Source organism: Schistocerca nitens, chromosome 5, assembly GCF_023898315.1.
Source record: "Schistocerca nitens isolate TAMUIC-IGC-003100 chromosome 5, iqSchNite1.1, whole genome shotgun sequence".
Taxonomy (NCBI): domain Eukaryota; kingdom Metazoa; phylum Arthropoda; class Insecta; order Orthoptera; family Acrididae; genus Schistocerca; species Schistocerca nitens.
The window spans coordinates 821322217-821344363 of NC_064618.1; the positions used below are offsets into that span (position 1 = coordinate 821322217).

Below are 22147 nucleotides of genomic sequence, written 5' to 3' on the forward strand. Positions count from 1 at the left end.
AGTCACCTGACCAGAAGTCTTGTTCCTCCTGCCACCGAACTTCACTAATTCCCACTATATCTAACTTTAACCTATCCATTTCCCTTTTTAAATTTTCTAACCTACCTTCCCGATTAAGGGATCTGACATTCCATGCTCCAATCCATAGAACATCAGTTTTTTTTCTGCTGATAACAACATCCTCCTGAGTAGTCCCCGCCCAGAGATCCAAATGGGGGACTATTTTACCTCCACAATATTTTACCCAAGAGGACGCCATCATCATTTAACCATACAGTAAAGCAGTAAAGGTGCATGCCCTCGGGAGTATGCCCAAGTATTATATAATATTGTATATTTGTTGTGTCCACAATATTATCTGAAAGTGGCATTACAGATAAGAGTATATCAGTAAGATGTTTAAAAGACACAGACTTTATGAGAGTAAAGAATAGTTCCAGTACCTTGAGCGGACCTCTCTGACACATTTGACAACGTGACTACCACTTTCTAATGTGGATAATGTGGTGTCACCGCCAGACACCACAGATAAACTGTTACAACAACTAAAAACAACTAGCCCCTTGTCGCACCTCTGTTAAAGCAACTGCAGCTGTTCTTTGTTGTCATACATTTTAACAGTTTTGGGACTGCTTCAGTCGGAATACCTGGGAACCATGAACAAAACTATGATTTCTTTGCTTTTAACACTAACTTTTTTTCACAAGTTTTCAGTAAAGGCAACAGGGCTTGAGGTGACCAAAAGTGCGCTGCGTATTTGCAGTTTTTTTCACATATAACGTATCATCATTATAGCTCACATCTGAAACTTAATGATCTCCAAAGTGTGGTTTGATTTGATTTATTTATTTATTTACTCATTCATTCACTCCCCCAGGGACCATCTCACAATGATATAGGATTTGTCAACATAATACAATGAAAATGAATAGTGTAAAATATGTCATTGTGCTTTTACGAGGATAAGACAGCTGTTCAGCCATGGCCTTGAAGGAACCATTCCTGCATTTGGCTGAAATGATTGTGAAATCCATGGACAGAGAGACCAAAGTACCCCTCTTGAATGTGAGATCAGTGTCTAAACAACTGTATTTCATTTGGATGGTTCTTGTTATACAGTGTTCTTTGATTTGCACACAATTTGCTCTGAATAATATTTAATATAAAACTTAGTTTTGTGCTTCATCACTGCACACAGTAAGGACACAGCTGGTGAAGTTTGGACAACAAACATGCTGCTGTACCATGTGTACTGACTCTAGTCTGTTTGGGATACTGACTCCAGGACAATAAATGTGCAGCTGTGCCCCATGCATATCTTAATGTCGTCCCTCAGCCCACCCGAAAAACTGAATCAGCTTACCTCAATGACGAATTATATTTGAACTCCACAAAAGGTAGTATCCTATGACTATAATATCAGTGAGTCATAGTTGGTATCAGCCAACTCATTCAAGTACTTTGTAGCAATATGAAATGTAATGGTCATGTTGGCTCAGTCAAGAGTAAAGCAGGTGGTAGACTTCGATTTATTGATAGAATATTGAGGAAGTGTAATGGATCTACAAAGGAGATTGCTTACAGATCACTTGTCTGACCCATTCTAGAATATTGTCCAAGTGGACAATAGGACAAGCAGGGGATATTGAAGATATACAGACAAGGGCAGCACGAATGGTCGCAAGTTTGTTTAACCTGTGGGAGAGTGTCGCAGAGATACTGAAGAAACAGAACTGGCGGACTCTTGAAAAGAGACATAAACTATCCCGAGAAAGGCTATTAGCAAAATTTTGAGAACCGGCTTTAAATGATTAGGAATACATATCACTCACATAGGATCATGAGGACAAAATTAGAATAATTACAATATACACTAAGGGATTTAAACAATAATTCTGCCCACATCAATAAATGGATGGAATAGGAAGGAACCCTAATAACTTTGACAACAGGACATACCCTCTGCCATGCACTTCACAGTGGTTCACAGAGAATTCATGTAGAAGTAGGTGTAGATGTAGATGTAGTCTTCATCATAATCATCATCATCATCATCATCATCATCATCATCACCATCATCATCACCACCACCACCATCACCGTCATCTTCAGTCAGAAGAGTATTTTCATGCAGCTCTCCATGTTAGTATCTCCTGTGCAAGCGTCTTCATCTCTGCATAACTACCACAACCTACATTCATTTGAATGTTGGTCACATATCAGGGGTATATTGAAGTCACCACCAACTATAATTATATGAGTGTGGCTCCTGTTTGTAATGAGACTAAAGCTTTCTTTGGACTGTTAGTAATGTATCATTCAAGTCGGGTGGCCTGTAAATGGAGCCAGTTAAACAATGGAAACTCCAGATAGGAATATCAACAATGTAGGAAAAGATAGGCCACTACTTACCATAAAGATGACACATAAAGTTGCAGACAGGCACCATTGAAAGACACATACACAAAGCATTCAGCCACAGCCTTTGTCAGTAAACGACACACACACACACACACACACACACACCCCTCATGCACACACATCTGCCAACTCCAGCATATTGGACTGGAATGCAACATCACGTGGGATGCAAGCAGCAATCTGCAGGGGGCAGAGAAGGGGAAGGGATACTACTGTACAGTTGGGAGAGAGAGAAATGCTGTCAGGTGGAATATGCAGGGCCTAGACTGCCAACAGTGCAGAGTCAGGAGGTTGTGGTGCAGGGAGTGTTGTGGGGCAAGGAGATGTGGAAAAAAAGGAGCAGAAAGGGAAAGGAGCAGGGAAAGAAGGGCAGATGCATTGACAGAACTTTACAAATAAACAAGGTGAGAGATACAAATGGGGAGGCGATGATAAGACGTAGGGGTGGAAACTGTTGGGTGGAGGGTTTGGGGACAGTCTGTTACCGTAGATTGAGGCTAGGATAATTATGCCAGTAGAGAATGTGCTGTAAGGATGACTCCCATCTGTGCAGTTTAGAAAAGCTGTTAGTGGAGGGGCTCGTGTAATGAAGCAGCCATTGAAATCAAGCATGTTATGTTCAGCTGCATGTTGTGCCACAGGGTGACCTAGTTTGCTCTTGGCCACAGTCCTTTCCTTCACAACCTCGACACCTACTCTCCCATCCACTTTATCTTGTCCTCCTCAACCCAGTGTGCTACCTTCCTATATGTTGACTTCCTCCCCTCTGGTGGCTCCATCTGCCTCTCTGTCCACATTAAACCCTCCAACCACCAACAGTACCTGCATTTCAACAGCTGTCATCCCTTTCACGCCAAAAAATCTCTCCCATATAGTCTGGCCACTTGGGGACAGTGTATCTACATTGAAAAGAACTCCTTTGCTCAGTATGCTGAGGGCCTCATCAAGGCCTTCACAGACAGGCACTATTCCCCACACCTAGTCTGCAAACAGATCTTCTGGGCCATTTCCCCATCTTCCCACTACCTCCAAGAACCAGCCACAAAGGTGTGCCCTCTTCGTCACCCAGTACCACTCAGACTGGAATAACTGAACCAGATCCTTCTCCAAGGCTTTGATTACCTATCATCATGTCCTAAAATGAGGGACATCCTAACTGAGATCCTGCTCACCCTGCTAAAGTGGTTTTCTGTTGTCTACCCGACCTCCACAACATCCTAGTCCATCCCTATGCCACTTCCAATCCCAACACCTTTCCACAAGGATCATTTCCCTGTCGAAGACCCAAATGCGAGACCTACCCGATCCACCCATCCAGCATTTCGTATTCCAATTCTGTCACAGTTTTATCCTACTCCATTAGGCGCCAGGCTACCTGTGAAAGCAGCCATGTCATTTACCACCTCTGCTGCAATCATTGCACAGCTTTGTATGTTGTTATGACTACCGACAAGCTGTCCACCAGGATGAACGGCCATTACCAAAGTGTGGCAAAGAGCAAAGTAGACCACCCTGTGGCACAACTTGCAGCTGAACATAACATGCTGGATTTCAATGGATACGTCACCACCCAAGTCATCTGGATCCTCCCTTCCACCACCAGCTTTTCTGAGTTGCGCAGATAAGTTATCCTTACAACATATTCTCCACCCCCATAATCGTTCCGGCCTCAACCTATGGTAACATACTGTCCTCACACCCTCCAATCAACAGTTTCCATGTCCTCTGTCCTATCATCTCCTCCCCATCCTCATCTCCCACCCTCCTTGTTAGCCACCCTCTGCAATGCAACTGCCCATCTTTCCCTACTCCTTTCCTGCCCCACAACCTTCTGTTATTGCTCTATTGCCTGCACAATCTGCCAGGCAGCATTCCACTCTCTTCCTCTACGCATGTGTAATAATTCTCTCTTTCCCTTCCCTCCCTCCTCCAGACTGTTACTTCCATCCTATGTGATAACTGCATTCTGACTCAGGCTGCCGGAGTTGGTGGTCATGTGTGTGTGAGGTGTGGTTGCTTGTGTACATGAATGGTGTGTGTTTCTCTTTTTCTGATGAAGTCTGTGGCCGAAAGCTCTGTGTAAGTGTCTTATTGGACACACAGTGAACTGCGTCAGAAAATCCAAATACCTGAAATGTACCCATCCTGAACAAGTTCTCAGCACCGGCATCAGCAGCGACCAAAAATATAATAGAATGAAGCACTGACTTGTAAGAGGCAAGTGCCATCAATTGTCCCAGCAGTACAATGTTCTGTTTGTTATAGCTGCCCAGCTTCCATGTGGCCATTATCAAAATGGTGCAAGCCTAAACTCAAATGACACTGCAGCACCATTGTTGACATGTAGCTGGAGCACTTGCTAAAAAATCCTTAACTCAATAAACAACTTTGGAGTGGTCATAAGCATTGGATTCACGGTTTCACCCATGTCCATATCCTGAGCATCCTTCAGTGAATTACACGTGGAGGTTGATGTGGCCTTTCTTCTGGCAAACATTACAAGTAGTCCAGTATGTTCGTACTGGACAAGACAGAAACAGAGAATGCTAGAGAATGCTAACACTGGTGCTGTAATGGTTGTGACTTCTTGCTGCTGGGCCCGCACATTTACTGCCACCACTGGCACTTCCTCATGCAAGCTATATGTCATCCTAGTGGGAACATCTTGTGACACTACTGCCACATCGCCCCACACTTCAGTTTGGTCACCCACTGCTTGAGAAACTTTAAAAGATTGTGCTGTTTGTCAAAATTCTGCAACCAGGGGTTTTTGCAGAATAAAGCCTCCTTGCGCACTTCCTTGTTTGGAGCTTAACAGATAACTGTGTCGTGCCCCATAGAGTCTGCATAAGGGTCATTATGGGTATCATCCCCCAGGGGGTCCACAACTCTTTTGTGGATACGTGTGTAGCGAGCACGGGACCCCGAGCTAATGTGGCCCTCCTTCCTTTCCGGGCTGCATACCCTCCCTTTCCGCATCCTTCCCTGTCCCCCATCTTCTCCCCCCCCCCCCCCTCACCTCTGGCTCTTTCCTTCCCTTTCTCCCCCTCTGGGAGTATGGTTTGTGCCTACGTCCGGAGACGGACGCTCGAAACTGTTACAAATTCCTTGCTTTCTATACTTGCAAGTCTTCGTCCTTCCTCTGTCCTTCTCTTTTCCTTCCCCCTTCTCTTTGCACTTTTCTCCGCTGCGGCGTTTGAGACCCCTCTTCTTTCCTTTCCCTTTCCCTTTCCCTTTCCCTTTCCCTTTCCCTTTCCCTTTCCCTTTTTTCCTCCCTGTGCATGTCTGAAGGCCGACCCACGCACTTCCATGCGTAGCCGGTGACGGGGTAACGCGTAATTCCCCGCCCCGGGTAGACAGGTAGGACACGTACGTACCCCCTGGTAACGGCTAGGCCCAGGGAGGGGTGATTACCCGAGCTGATACCTTCCGAAAGTGCCGATTGGTCCCTCCGTCCGTTTGTCGGGAGGTGTGACCTGAGGTGTGAACAATCACCTAAGGCGGGAGTGCCCTCAGAGAGGGCCCCCACAAGGGAGGAGCGCGCCATCGGAGACGCCGGTAATCGTGGGGGATTCTTCCGCAATGGTTTCCTCACCTTCCACTATGTCTGCTCACAAGCGTAAGTTCACTGAGTCTCAGCCACAGACAGTTCTTCCATCGTTGCCACAGTTCCTTGTTGTTTCTTGGTCTGACGAAGGTCACGACTTCTCCACGGTCAACCCTTTCAGTATTCAGAAAGGTGTCGACACAATTGCAGGTCCTGTAAAGTCTTGTTCCAGATTACGGAATGGCACCCTGTTGTTAGAAACAGTCAGTGCCCTCCAGGCACAAAAATTGCTGCGTACCTCACTACTACACACCTTCCCTGTCCGGGTGGAACCGCACCGTATTTTAAATTCCTCGCGTGGAGTCGTTTATACACGCTCCCTCGATGGATTGTCTGACGAAGAAATTCAGCACTACCTGTCTGACCAGGGCGTAACGGCTGTTCATAGGGTTATGAAAAGAGTTGACACGAACATCATTCCAACCCGCACTGTCTTCTTGACATTTGACAAAGTTCAACTCCCATCGAAAATCAAAGCGGGCTATGAGAGAATTTCCGTTCGCCCTTACGTCCCAAACCCTACGCGTTGCTATCGGTGTCAGCGGTTCAATCACACCAGCCAGTCCTGTTCCAATCCGGCCAAATGTGTTACGTGTGGCAAGGATGCCCATGAGGGTGCTTGTCCACCTCCATCCCCTCGATGCATCAACTGTATGGGTGACCACGCTGCTTCCTCTCGAGATTGCCCCGTTTTTAAGGATGAAAAGCTCATCCAGGAAATTAGAGTGAAGGAAAAGGTGTCGACCTTTGCTGCTCGAAAATTATTCGCCAGTCGACAGCCCACCGTGCCTCAGACAGGAAAATACAGCACTGTCCTTGCTTCTCCTCGGCCAACAAAGGAGGCGGCCACGCAGACTTGCGACCTCACCTTTAGTACCACGGTTGTCAGATCGGCCAGCGCAAAGATCGCTCGTTCAACCTCACCACTTTCGCCTGCCCACTCTCTGGCTCACCCTTCATCGGGTTGTGCTAAATCTCGAGCCAAAAAGTCAGACACCAAGACTTCGAAAAAAGAGCATACTCGTGAAGAGTTTTTACGTACCACAACTTCCCAACCATCGGTTCCTCCTTCATCTAAACATCATACTTCCAAGAAGGCTACAAAGAAACCCAGTTCCTCTCCTTCTCCGCCAAGGCGTGTCCCATCTACAGCACCACCTGGCGGAAATCGCCCTCGGCTGTCTTCTGTGTCGCCGAGGCGCACTGCTGACGGCCGATCAACCGGCCGATCGCTTGTGGCAGGAGCTGCTCCTGACCAACCTATGGATCAGGATCTTCTGCCTTCGGCTGAATGCCATTCCATGCTGTCGGTCGCAAGCTCTGAGCAGTCGTTGAGTTGACAGCGACCTTGGTCACATTCCTCCGTTTTCTGTTCACCCTATGTCCATTATCCACTGGAATATCCGCGGTATTCGAGCCAATCGGGATGAATTGTTGATCCTCTTGCGATCCTATTCGCCGGTCATCTTCTGTCTTCAGGAAACAAAGCTGCGTCCCCATGACCGCTTTGTTCTCCCTAATTTTCAGTCCGTCCAATATGATCTCCCCTCTGTTGAAGGCACTCCAGCACATGGAGGACTCATGATTCTTCTCCATGAAACTCTCCATTATCACCCAATCCATTTAAACACTTCCTTCCAAGCTGTCGCCGTCCGTCTTTCCCTTTCCGGATACACGTTCTCTCTTTGTACTGTATACATTCCATCGTCCACAGCAACGGCACGAGCTGATCTCCTTCATCTTCTTGGTCAGCTTCCACCCCCCCCTATTTGCTGGTTGGGGTCTTCAATGCCCACCACCCGCTTTGGGGATCTCCACATCCTTGTCCACGTGGCTCACTATTGCTAGACGTCTTCCACCAAGTGGATCTAGTTTGCCTCAACACTGGGGTCCCTACATTTTTGTCTGCCTCCACGACAAATTTATCTCATTTGGACCTTGCGGTCGGTACTGTTCCGCTAGCTCGGCACTTCGAATGGTTCGCCCTTGATGATACACACTCGAGTGACCACTTTCCATGTGTCCTTAGACTGCAGCCTCAACTGCCATACATGCTCCCGCGACGCTGGAAGTTTGCCCAAGCTGATTGGACACTTTTTTCGTCTCTAGCGACATTCGCTGACCGTCACTTTCCCAGCGTCGACGATGAGGTCACACATATTACCGACGTTATTCTTACAGCTGCGGAACATTCAATACCACGCACCTCCGAATTGCCCCGGCGCCCCCCAGTTCCTTGGTGGAACGAGGCATGCCGTGATGCAATACGTGAGCGGCGACGTGCTCTCCGCGTTTTCCGCCACCATCCTACTTTGGCCAACTGTATCTGCTGTAAGCAGTTCCGAGCGCGATTCCGTCGTGTCATCCGCGATAGCAAGAAGGCAAGCTGGAAATTCTTTATTAGCTCATTTAACACCTTCACTCCCTCCTCGGAAGTTTGGAGTCGGCTTCGACGGTTCTCAGGCGTGCCTAGTTTCTCCCCAGTCTCTGGGCTCACTGTCGCGCATGATACATTAGTGGACCCCGTCACAATTTCTAACTCGTTGGGTCAGCACTTTGCTGAGATTTCGAACTCTTCAAATTACCCGCCAGTGTTTCTCCCGAAGAAACGTGCAGCGGAAGTGCGACCTCTTGCTTTCTCCTCTCAAAATCGCGAAAGCTACAATACTGTTTTCTCCATGCGGGAACTCCAACATGCACTCTCTTCTTCTCGCTCCTCCGCCCCAGGACCGGATGGTATCCACGTCCAAATGTTGCTGCATTTATCAACCCATAGTCTGCGATACCTCCTTCGCCTTTATAATCGAATTTGGACCGACAGTACTTTTCCCAGACAATGGCGGGAAGCTATCGTCATTCCTGTTCCGAAACCTGGAAAGGACAAACATCTCCCCTCTAGCTATCGCCCCATTTCTCTCATGAGCAGTGTTTGTAAGGTTTTGGAGCGTATGGTGAATTACCGTTTAGCGTGGTGGCTGGAATCCCGCAGTCTTTTAACACCTGCCCAATGCGGATTCCGAAAGCATCGTTCTGCAGTTGACCATCTTGTTGCTCTCTCCACTTATATCATGAACAATTTTCTCCGGAAACGCCAAACAGTAGCAATATTTTTTGATCTGGAGAGAGCATACGATACCTGTTGGAGGACAAGCATCCTCCGCACACTGTTCTCTTGGGGCTTTCGAGGTCGGCTGCCCCTTTTTCTTCGCGAATTTATGGCAGAGCGCACATTTAGGGTGCGGGTGAACACTACTCTCTCCCGTACTTTCTCCCAAGAAAACGGGGTACCCCAGGGCTCCGTGCTGAGTGTTGTACTGTTTGCCATTGCCATCAATCCAATTATGGATTGTCTCCTTCCTGATGTCTCGGGCTCCCTCTTTGTGGACGATTTTGCGATCTACTACAGCTCTCAACGGACCAGCCTTCTTGAACGACGTCTTCAAGGCTCTCTCGATCGCCTCCACACTTGGAGCATCGAAACCGGCTTCCGTTTTTCTCCCAGTAAGACCGTTTGTGTTAATTTTTGGCGACGTAAGGAGTTTCTTCCGCCCTACTTACATCTAGGTCCTGTCAACCTTCCGTTTTCAAACGTCGCTAAATTCTTGAGTCTTATGTTTGACAGAAAACTGTGCTGGTCCTCCCACGTTTCCTATCTTTCGGCTCGCTGTCTGCGATCCCTTAACACCCTCCATGTCCTGAATGGTACCTCCTGGGGAGCGGACCGAGTAGTCCTTCTCCGCCTCTATCGCGCCTTAGTGCGCTCGAAATTGGACTATAGAAGCATAGTCTACTCCTCTGCTCGGCTGTCTATTCTTCGGCGTCTCGACTCTATCCACCACCTTGGATTACGTTTAGTGTCCGGAGCTTTTTACACCAGCCCTGTGGAAAGCCTTTATATTGAGACTGCTGAGCCCCCACTGTCCAATCGGCGAGCAGTCCTTCTGAGTCGTTATGCTAGCCATCTGTCTTCCATGCCTGCTAATCCAGCCCATGACCTTTTTTTCGACGCCTCCTTTGATGTAGGGTATGCAGGCCGCCCCTCCTCCCTACTACCACCGGGAGTCCGCTTCCGTCATCTGCTCCATTCTCTTTCCTTCCGCTTTCCTAAAACCTTCTTGACAACTTGGGGTACAGCACCGCCTTGGCTCCGTCCCCGGATTTGCCTGCTCCGTGACCTTTGTCGATTTCCCAAGGATGGTACCCCTTCACTTGTTTATCGTCGGGCATTTGCTGCTCTATGTGCACAAATGACGAACGCCACATTTATTTACACCGACGGCTCGAAAACATGGTTAGGTGTAGGGAGTGCCTATATTGTTGGCGACACCCCAAATCACTTTCGGCTTCCCGACCAGTGTTCGGTGTATACTGCGGAGCTTTACGCTGTTCTCCAGGCTGTCCACTACATCCGCCGCCATCAGCGGATACAGTACGTTATCTGCTCAGATTCTCTCAGCTCTCTCCTCAGTCTCCAAGCTCTTTATCCTGTGCACCCTCTGGTCCACCGGATTCAGGACTGTCTGCGCTTGCTCCACTTGGGGGGCGTCTCGGTGGCGTTCCTCTGGCTCCCGGGACACGTTGGTATCTGTGGAAATGAGGCGGCCGATATTGCAGCCAAGGCTGCAGTCTCTCTTCTTCGGCCAGCTATTCAATCGATTCCCTTCGCCGATCTACGGAGCGTTTTATGTCGTCGTGTTGTTCATTTATGGCACGCGCATAGGTCGACACTTCCCCATAATAAATTGCGGGACGTGAAAGCTCTTCCTTGTGCTTGGACCTCTCCTCCCGAACGCGTCATCGGGAGGAGGTAATTTTAACTAGACTCTGGATAGGGCACTGTCTTTTTAGCCATCGACATCTTTTAAGCGGCGATCCTCCCCCACTCTGTCCCCACTGCTCTCAGCTGTGGACGGTAAGACACCTTTTAATTGAGTGCCCCTATTTTAATCCGTTACGCTCCCGTCTACAGCTATCGCCTGATATATCGTCGATTTTAGCAGATGACACGCGCTCAGCCGACCGCGTTCTCAAGTTTATTAGTGCCAGTGAAATGACGTCAGTCATTTGAAGCTTTTTTTGGGGACAACCAACCCCTTTCTGTAGTGAATTTTTAAGCCTTCCTTCTGTTTTTAGTTTCTCAAATTTTATGACTTTCCGTCCCATTGCTGCTGGCTTTCAATTGCGGTTTTTTACTGTTTCATAAGTCACGGACCGGGCGCTAATGACCGTAGCAGTTTTGCACCCTTAAAAAAATTATGGGTATCAGTAATGTATTGACACTTACAGCTAGGGCTGTGAAGTTCGGCTACCCAAGCCCTGCATGACTGGTTTGGTTTCTTGTGGCATCAGTAGAATTCAACTTGCACATCTGTGACATGCATTTGTTTGTGATGGTAGTTGGAAAATAAACTGCACATGTGATCAGAAGTGAGAGCTGCCAGTTCTTGTAAAGGAGAAAGCTGACACAGTTATTGTTACATCTTAGGTGGAGTCCATGAGAGGAATAAGGCTTTGCCCAAATTTGAGTCTGACATACCGAAAGCCAAAAAATGCAATCTGAGTCGTTTTTCATAAGCTTCCCCGATCCAGGTAACACTAATATGGCTTTATTCATAAACCTGTGAATAATAATGGAAACAAGCGGGATATTTTTACTTCCCCTCTTCATTTTTTCACTTTTAACTATCATTAACATACAAGATTATAATCTGCTTTTCATAAAATAGAAAAGTTGGCCTCGGTTTTAAACAATTTAACACCAGATCTAATTTTCTGCTTAGTTTTATGTATATAATTAATTTTCTAAGTTATTTCAACTACTGTTCGTTAATACTTTTGTTATAGGGTGAAATCAGTAATTTTTTCGTAACTTAAATTCTATTGTTGACTTCTAAACAAATATAAATTCTATACTAATTATAAACATTTTGAAGATGATTACTAGTAATCTTAAAGTATCTATTTGGCTCTATTCGAAAACATGTTAGCAAAGCCAGCCCTTCATTAATTACAAAGTAATTAACAGTTTTGTCAAAAGTATTGTTTGCATAATGATATCTGTTAATTTCATCATTTAAACAAATAATTCAGCGTAGCTCTAATAGTAGAAGAAACTGTTAAAAAAAATTAATTTTCCAATGTATTCACTTAATTTAATGAGTTACGTTTTAACTGTAATTTCTGTAAATTAATCTTGAAACAGTGTGTAGTTTCAGTACTTCTTATTGTGAGGATATACAAGGGCCCAATTCTTGGTCATGAGACAATCAGTCCACGGCCGAGTTTCAGACAAGGAACCTGTGTTGCTTAGAACGACGACAATGTATCAACTTCACAGTGAAATAAGTGTTACACAGTTAGGCTGTGTGTTAAAACAATGATATTGTCTGCTCCATACGTACCTTTTTATTCTTCAAGAAATGTGAACTATATGGTTAGGCTTTTACTGCTTGTAGATGTTCAACTGGAAACTATTGTAGCAGTCCACGTTGATACGGTTGGTGATTGATTTAAGTACACATGTGTGACGATGCTATACTTGGCACACTCACACTCGTACTTACACTAGTAACAGGATACAGCAGCCTTTATAGGAATATATCTACAAGCAGAGGTACCTTTGTTTCAGTCCAGAGGATCATAACAGTTGTAGTTTCCATTTGCTTTCAGCTGTTTGCAGTACCAACGTAGCCAGTTTATATGGATTAATGTTACAAGAGCAGGCCAGCCATTCACATCCAGAACTGTTGTCTCACAAACACTGAAAATGTTGCTGCCCTTCTTCTGGAGTGTACCGTAGTCAAATAACATCAGTTGATGCTGAAGCTATTAAATTATGGAAGCGATGAAGTAGTTTAGCTATTTAGGCAGTAAAATAACTGGTGATTGCCAAAGTAGAGGTGATATAAATGCCAACTGCCAATAGAAAGAAAACTTGCGAAAAAGAGAAATATATTAGCATCAAATGTAAATTTAAGAATTAGAAAATATTTTCTTAAAGTATTGTATTTGTTTGGAGTGTAGCCTTGCACGAAAGAGAAATGTGGATTATAAACAAGGAAAGAGTAGAAGGTCCTGAAATGTTGGGCTACAGGAGAATGCAGAGTATATGGGTAGATTTGACAGCTAATGAAGAGGTAGTGCATCAAACTGGAGAAATTAATGGCACAACTTGATTAAAAGAAGTGATCAGTTGATAAGACGGAATTTGAAGCTTCAAGGAATCGATTTGGTAATGGAGGGTGTGGAGTTTTAGGGGAAGACCAAGTCTTTACTATAGTAAGGAAGTTCAAAAGAAAGTGTTTGCAGTAGGTCTGCAGAGAGGAAGAGGTTTGTGTAGTATTGACTAGTCTGGAGAGCGTTCCCCTTATTTTACTTTTTCAATAACAATTTTGTGCTGCATTCATGATATAATTTACAGTAATGATTCTTCAGGTAAACGAAAGCAAATACATGTAGCATTAATATTATGAAAAGGATAGTTGCTACTCACCATCTCACCATAGTATAGCGGAGACGCTGAGTTGCAGATAGAGGAAACAACACACACACACAGCACTACATTTAACAAATGGGAACTCCAGGATGGAATTAACAAACACACACACACACACACACACACTCTCTCTCTCTCTCTCTCTCTCTCTCTCTCTCTCTCTCAGGCAAATACTGTGATCATGTGTGTGTGTGTGTGTGTGTGTGTGTGTGTGTGTGTGTGTGTGTGTTTGTTAATTCCATCCTGGAGTTCCCATTTGTTAAATGTAGTATTAGAATTATTTGAAGAAATAAGTGCCATAGTCCGGTTAGGTAACTTTACTAGAGTGTGGAACGTTACTAGTAGTATTATGAGGCTGTGTTGTATAAACCAAATTCCAAGTGATCTCAGATTTAAATGCATCCATTTAAAACAAATCGTCAACAGACTGTGAGTAATATTAGCAGTGTGAAACATAATATAACCTTGCAGTTATTTATGACCAATTAGAAACCCAAACACTTCTAAATCATTTTGATCTTGTCAGTATGTACATATGGATGCTACATACAAAAACTTCTGTGTAACCAAAGTATCACAGGAAGCAGGTGGTTTATTGCTGTTGAATATTTTAATAGAAATTTTTGCGAAATTGCAAACTGATCTGAGTAAAAGCCTCAAGAAGTTTTGGTCTTATGTAAAATCAGTAAACGGATCAAAACCATTTATGTGGTCACGCAATAGCCGTACTGGCACCAATGTGGAAGAAAGGAGAGAGAAGGCCAAAATAATGGCTTTGGTCTTCCGAAACTGTTTCACTGCATAAGATTGTAATGTGGTTCCTCCTTTCAGTCATCACATCAACACCAAAATGGTGGATATAAAGGTAAGTGATCACAAAATAGAAAAGCAACTATCATCACTTAGTAGTGGAAAAGCATCTGGACCAAATGAGAGACTTGTGAGATTTTACAGAGATTATGCAAAAAAACTTGCTCCCGTTCAAGCAGTAGTTTAGTATAGGTCACTGGAGCACATGTTATTCCTGTTTCCAAGAAGGGTCATAGGACAGATGCGCATGATTATAGGCCTGTAGTGTTGGTGTAAATCTGTTGTAGAATCGTGGATCTTCTCCATGTACTATAACGTTTTTGGAGAATGAAAATCTCCTTTACAAAAAAAAAATCAACACGGATTCTGCCAACACTGATGTTGTGAAGCTCAGCTCACTCTGTTCATCCTTGATATTCAGAGCACTGAAGACATTAGTGCATAGGTTGAAGCCATGTTCCTTCACTTCTGGAAGACATTTGAGACAGTTCTGCACTGTCGTTTAATGAACAAAATACAAGCTTACCAACCATCAGAACAGATTTGTGACGGGATTCATGACCTCCATGCAGACAGTACTCGACACATTCCTCCTAATAGAATAAAATTGACTGATGAAACGAAATTTTGCGCGTATTCTAAGGGAATGTTACAGGGCCATTTCTGTTTACAGTTTATGTTGATAATCTGGTAGATAATTTCAGAGGCTCCTTGGGAATTGTTGTGGTTGACACTCTTGTTTATAGGAAGGCTTCAATGCTTCTGAAGACTGTAGAAAATTGCAGGAAGACCTGCAGATGATCAATGATTAGCGCAGGGTGTATCAGTCAACCCTGAACGTAAATAAATGTAATGTATCATTCCTAAATAGGTGAAGAAATTCACTACTTAACAATTATGCTATTAGTGGCAAATTGGAATAACCTAAAGTGGAATGACGATATTACAGGAAAAGCAGTTGCAAGAATGAAATTCATTGGAAGAAAGTTTAGAAAACGTCATTCATCGGTGAAAGAGGCAGCTTACAAAATTCTTGTTGGACCAGGACTTAAGCACTGCACATTAGTGTGGGACCCTTACCAGGTAGCAGGAAGGGATGGGATGATAGGACATGTCTTAAGATATCTGTGAATAACTGCCTTGGTACTAGAGGGAGCAGTAGAGAGTAAAAACTATGGGGGAAGATATTCCTAACAATAATTGAGGACTCATAATAATAATAATAATAATAATAATAATAATAATGATAATGATAATTCAAGGTCCGTGTCACTTTCCATTTTTAACCAGCCTTAACGTCTGAGAATGTAAAGAATAATAATAATAATAATAAATGTTACTCGTAGGGAAGGGGAGAAGAATGAAATATTTTTTTATCTCTGAGAGATAGAGAGACAGACAGATATAAATCTTTGATTGTATTCCCATAAATATAGTAGGCATTAGTTCTTTTCTTTTCAGTAGCCTTGTAGTTTACCGCATACATATCTCTATTCTTTCTTGACATTCTTTGAGGGTAACATTTATTTGAATATCTAGACTTTTGGCTTTGGAGCTGCTTTAGGATCAAGTCACTGTGTTGACAAGAAAAGGCAAAGTCACTTGTAGATGCTGTAGTATTTATTTTACATATGAAGTACATAAACACTTAAAATTGAAAGACTAAAAAAATAAAATAAAAGTGTGGCAAGTATACTGATAACTGGATTTTCTTTTAATAGTACCTGTGGTCAAATATGTATTATATAACATTGTTTGAATGTACTTGAAAGCTGAGGTTTCTCACATGAAGGTTGTGCAGGAATGAATTACTGAAACAGTCTCAGTGTTCAAAGATGGCTCATGATTCAATTTTATGCTTATTGTTGTAAATAAAACACAAAGCACACTGTCTTTGGTTTATTGCCCGACATAATTACTGCCATCTCCTTCACCCCAGAAATAGGTACTCTTTGAAAGCATTTATTAATGTATTCTGCAGTTTTGAAGTCTCCACAGCCGGTATTCTGCTGTGGATGTTCCACAAATCCACAACATATTTATTGTTAGTACCACTGTCCTGTTGGAAGATGAAATCAGTTTCATCTATACTTTGCAAATCCCCATAGGATATGTGGTGAGGGGGAGGGTACTTCATGTACCTTTCATGAACCAATGTCATGTTGTCACTATTCCAGCCCATTTTTTATGCACCCCAAACATGCTTTGAGTCACCTCCCTACATTATAGTTGAATTTGCTGTATTTAGGTTTTTTGTTGTAACTTTGAAACAACTAAATATCTCAAAAATGATTCATTGTACAAAAAAAGTTCTAGGTCAAAAGTTAATATAATGGACAGTAGTCTCTGCTACAGCTGGCTGTCACCCAACCACCACCACTGTGTGGGAAAGGTCAGCTATGTATTTTCAAATGGGAACCCATAATTTTTATTGCATAATCGGATTATGCACCAAAACATATGAACAGTTTACTCAAACCACTGTTTCCCATTCATGGTAGCTGGTGCTGTTATTGATAGGTATCAAGTGTCTCTGTTTTTGCAATGAAGAACCAAAGCATTTGATTCTGTAGTTCATTTATAATGTAAATGTGAACCTTTATGTTCTGACAGTTATTTATGTTTGAAATTTGCTTTAGTGTTGCGAATTTGATCGTACAGTGCAGTGTGGTTAGCTGCTTCAGTGTTCGGATAGAAACTACATTTAAGAATAACAACATAGATGTACTCATTTTCTGTTCTCATCAGGATGCTTTTATTGATGAGTCCCCTTGCCTCCCATCATTGGTGTGCCTGCTTTTGATGAGGCCCTTGATTTTCACCATATATGTAATTCACAATGCTGTTAAATTGTGTACATGCATTCCACACATGAGCTAATAAATGTATGCAAATGGAAGGTTGTCAGTTTGAGCATTTATTGTGAATTCCAGTTAAGGTGCGAGGTGAGGGAACTCATCGTCATCAAGTACACCTATGGTAAGAGGCAAGGGGACTCACCAATATCAAGCATCCAAATGGGATCTGTAAACTATTATATCCACAGTTTTGTTCCTGCATCACATTGGGTGTAGTTTCTAACCAGATATTGAAACAGCTTACCATACTGCAGTGTGCAATCAAATCTGCAACACTAAAGTAAATTTCAAACCTAAGTTTCAACCATTACAACATAATGGTTTACATTTACATCATAAGTGAAATGTACATTCAGTTACATTGATTCTTAATTGCAGCAACAGGCACACTTGATATTTGTCAGTTACAGCACCATCTATTGTGAAATATTGGTTTGAGTAAACCATACTTATTTTTTGGAGTGGAATCTGAAGACACCATAGAAATGGGCAAAGCTGACCCCATCCGTGCAGGAGGGATGGTTAGAAGGTGGCCAGTTGTAGCACAAATCGATGTCTCCTTTAATAATATTAACTTTTCACATAGAACATTTTTTCATACAGTGCATCATTTACAGAATATTTAGTTGTCTCAAGTTAAAACGAACAACCTGTGAGTTATATCTGCAGCTCTGTATGTGCTAATCAACCTCATAGCTGCCGTGTGGCCGCTGGCAGTGAAAAATCTATCATTAAGCATGTGGCAGTCAGTGTGTTAAAAATACCACAGAAATCACAAGAACTTTGATATATGAAAGATTATATTGTTTCTATTAAGAGCTTAATAAATAGATGTGTATTTCAAGTCATAATACTAGTAGCAAAAACTCTTCAGTGTCTTTTCTTTTTATAAATAAATTATTTCAACATTAGATTAGAGAAAATATCCTGGCAGATCAACATAAAGTGCTAACAGCCACAGCTACTAAATATGGCACTCAATCCCACTCCATGGGAATAGCTGTTACACTAATGGTATATTCATTTGGAGAGACTGGCACATGAGTGTAGCCTGCCCAATGCTTGAAGAGACTTTTAGTTGAGAGTGTCATCAGGCAAAGTCCCAACTATTCTGCACCATTGTTGGGTGATATGTTGGAGGCATGCTGCTCTAAAGGTCTAGATAATCTAGGTTTCAACGATGCCTTCTCAGGAGCACTTTACCCACTGCCGTTGCCTCTCCCAGCCAATACACAAAATAATCTGGGAATGTAACTTACCTAATGTCCACTGTAATAAAGACCTTTTTTTGTTTACAGGCTTGGAGCAGTAACTGTAAAGGATATCTTGGAAATTCATCGCAGAGTAATGGGTTTTGTGGATCCTGTTGAAGCAGGGACGTTCCGTCGGACACAAGTATATGTTGGTGGCCATGTACCTCCAGGACCACATGAAATTCAAGTTTTGATGGAAGAATTTGCACAGTGGTTGAATTCAGAACAAGCTGCTCATATGCATCCTATCCGTTATGCAGCTCTGGCACATTACAAACTTGTTCACATCCATCCTTTTACTGATGGTAATGGGAGGACATCCAGGTTGTTAATGAATGCAATTCTTATGCAGGCTGGCTATCCACCTGTTATTATTCCAAAGCAAGACAGGCAGAAATACTATCAATATTTAGAACTAGCAAATGATGGAGATGTTCGTCCATTTGTGCGCTTCATTGCAGAATGTACTGAACACACGTTAGATTTATTTTTGTGGGCTACAAGTGAGTATGCAGCAGAGTTACCTGCATTGGAACAAAAACAGAGAAGTCGAATTATTGAACTATAATAAAAATTGAAAATAGATCTAGCCAAGAACACTTCTGGCAGCATTGCCTTTTATCTCAAAGCTTATTATTATTTATGTATTTATTTTCCAATAATTGTTTTCAGTCTTCAGGACAAACTTTTTCCATGACTGCTTCTGAGTAACTTTCATTAGACAGAACTGTTATTTGCAGGACTTTCACAGGTAAAGCACTGCCGTCTTGTCTGTATTCATCAGGTTTTACATGAAAGGCTCTTTTGTGTACACATTCTACAGAAAATATATTTTATAAGAATCAGTGTGATACTTTTACTGTTACAGCTGTGTGCTGGGATATACGACAATGCATTTTCTATGCCCAGTAGTGAACTTTTTAAATCACATGATCTGAGAGCTGTTCAGAATTGAAAGTTTAACAATCTCTTAGATGTTGTTTAGTTGTAATTCATTTTACGCACAAAGAACGAGTGTGCTAAAATAAGTTTCTAAGAAACTGTTGTCCTTACCTGATAACTTACATCAGTATTACAATTTACAGCACATAAATTATGAAGACTTAAAAATCTTAAACTGTGATGTGGTTAAGACCACCAGTATACTTGTAGTTATTTAATAATGTACTTATGAAGCAGTTTATTTATTTTTAAGCACATTTGCCAGTGTAAAATACCATCACTCATGTGCCAAAGATAATTTTATTGTGTCTGTGATACTATCATTGTTTTTGTATGTCAAATTAGCACATCCAAATCCTTTTTTTGTGATAGCATAAAACACTAACCTCAGCTTTTAGCCATTATTGTAAGGGCTGTACAAGAAAACTTCTCAAGGAGGTCATCCCAGCAAAGGAGGAGTCCAAAACGAAAGGAATTATATAAATAACTTGGAAATGCCATTATATTTCTTATCTATCATATCCATTTTTGTTTTACAGCATACTGGAAATAATGTGTAGTATCATATGAATGTATTGTTTAATGATTCCTGCCCTTCTTAAACATGATCTAACCTCAGACATATGGTTTTGTAAGTGTGATTAATTCTGGAGATTATGTAGCCACAATATTTGAGAACATTTACAGATACCTAGATGGTGATCCACTTGTTTTTGTTGGACAATGACATCGAATACTCTTGCAAATATATTTCAAAAAATTAATTAAAGAATGCAACAAAGTTCTCTCTCTCTCTCTCTCTCTCTCTCTCTCTCTGTCTGTGTGTGTGTGTGTGTGTGTGTGTGTGTGTGTGTGTGTGTGTGTGTGTGTGTGCGCGCGCGTGTGTGCGTGTGTATGTGTGTGTGTGTGTCCCTCCCTCAATACTTATCCTTTCCAGTAGGCATTTTCAAGCACATTTTGCATTCAGAAAAAAATTGGTAAGTAAAACTTACTTTAAGAGTCTTTTTGAAATTTACTTTTAATCTAATCTAAATGAAATTCTTCAAGAGCTATATCTTCCACTTTTACTAAATTACATGGTCTAGTACTGATCAAGAGGAAGAAAGCTGGGGTTAAACATTGAGGTCGTTAGAAAGTGAGCTGAAGCCCAGATTTGTGTCAAATGGAAGTCTAGCGTCTTATTATGGTGCCACCTCACTTGGTTGCTATGCCTGTAAATGACCCAAGGACAATTAGTATCCAGTGGTTATATGGGGGGGATTGTAGAATTTGTGCAGATCAGAATCTGATTTGGTGACTGATGCCGTCCACTGCACTCTATTTAATTATATCCATCACCTCAACCAACAACCCCACTACCCCTCATAGCATTCTGAATCGGATAAAAATTATCATGTGCCCTCTACTTCTGCCCAAGTAGGTTTCTCTTTCCAGAATATGTTACAAATCCAGACCTCATTGTGCAAGGATGTCATCTGGGTCTTTTGCTTCATGTTTGTCCATCTGTTCTTGGTGGGATCCATTCTTTTGAGATAACCCAACTATGTCTGCCTAGCTTCAACATAAATCTTACTAATGGGTTGGTTAACTCGACAAGAAGTTCCTGCAGAGTATTAATTTTAATGGGACCCTCTTATCCCAGAGACTTCCACAGATAATATATTAATTTTGTATCCATTTCTCAGATATCATGAATTTATTAATTCATGCATGTCTGAAGTTCAAATTCAAAGCAATGTGTCTAAAATGTTGTTCAAATTGAAGATTACTATATTGCATTTCAGTTGTAAAGTATTACTTGCAATGTTGCTGATGACTCTTATCGACAGCAGCTTTTAAAATGAAAGAGTGGCAAAAGTAAAAATTTGTCTGGACAGAACTACTTCAAATGGAAGCAACTAGAGTTCACTTTTACACTTATCTTGTCCTCCAGTCAGCAGGAGTGAAGTAAAAGAAAACCTACATTATGCAGAAACAAGGATTTAAAACATCACAGGAAAGAACTTCCACATAAGATTACAACGTGCGCAAAGTGCAGCTAAATTTCATGATTATATTATGGAATTGTGCCACTATCCCACCTCTCTCCAATTGTTTTTTAAGCTTAATTATGAAGGATAAAAAGAAATTCAGTAAAAATTGCTGTCTCAGTTCTGTTGAACTATCGAGAAGACATTGAAAAAGTAGTGGCATATTTGCACTAAGGTGCCACAACGTGCACAAAAGGAACAAACTTGTCGATAGGACAGAGACAGAACCATGATGGGCTGATTGTCATTAGCATGCAAAGACCCCTGTCCACCAGTCACTTACTGTTAGGTACAGACATTTTTCTCATTTGAGAGTCTTGAGAAAAATAGCCAGATTCTCAACAACATTTTAAAACATCTCAAAGTGTTAATCGAACCCTCTCGTGACGAGGTATGTAAATCAGCATACTGTGTGTAAGAACTGCTTCCTAGGACTGCAGCTGTCAGGCAGAGCACATATTGACTAACACAAGTGACATGAAGCAGTTGGGAATTATTCTTTGATCTGCCAGAATGTGTGTTCTGTGTTAATGTGAAAATGACTTAGAACTAAATCCACTTTGGACAGCATTCAGAAACAGTGAATAAAGTTTAACTGAATTTTATTATTGTGGAGATCTCTAAGATCATCTGAGGGTTGCAAATGTTACAGATATGAAACACAAAGGTCACATACAAAGGGGAGTCAAAGTTTTAATAATCACTTTAGAAAAATAATTGTAATTAGTTTT

The 22147-nt window shown here is 42.2% G+C and overlaps 1 protein-coding gene across 1 annotated transcript in view; it reads left to right on the forward strand.

Annotated features, from left to right (window-relative positions):
- The window catches only part of LOC126259984 (protein adenylyltransferase Fic-like), a 91781-nt gene extending 71614 nt beyond the window's left edge, over positions 1-20167 (forward strand). Inside the window, exon 4 of the mRNA XM_049957116.1 lies at positions 18490-20167. Within this exon, the coding sequence (XP_049813073.1) occupies positions 18490-19012 (523 nt within the window). The 3' untranslated portion in view covers positions 19013-20167. The remainder of the gene's footprint in view (positions 1-18489) is intronic.
- Positions 20168-22147: the final 1980 nt, after the last annotated feature.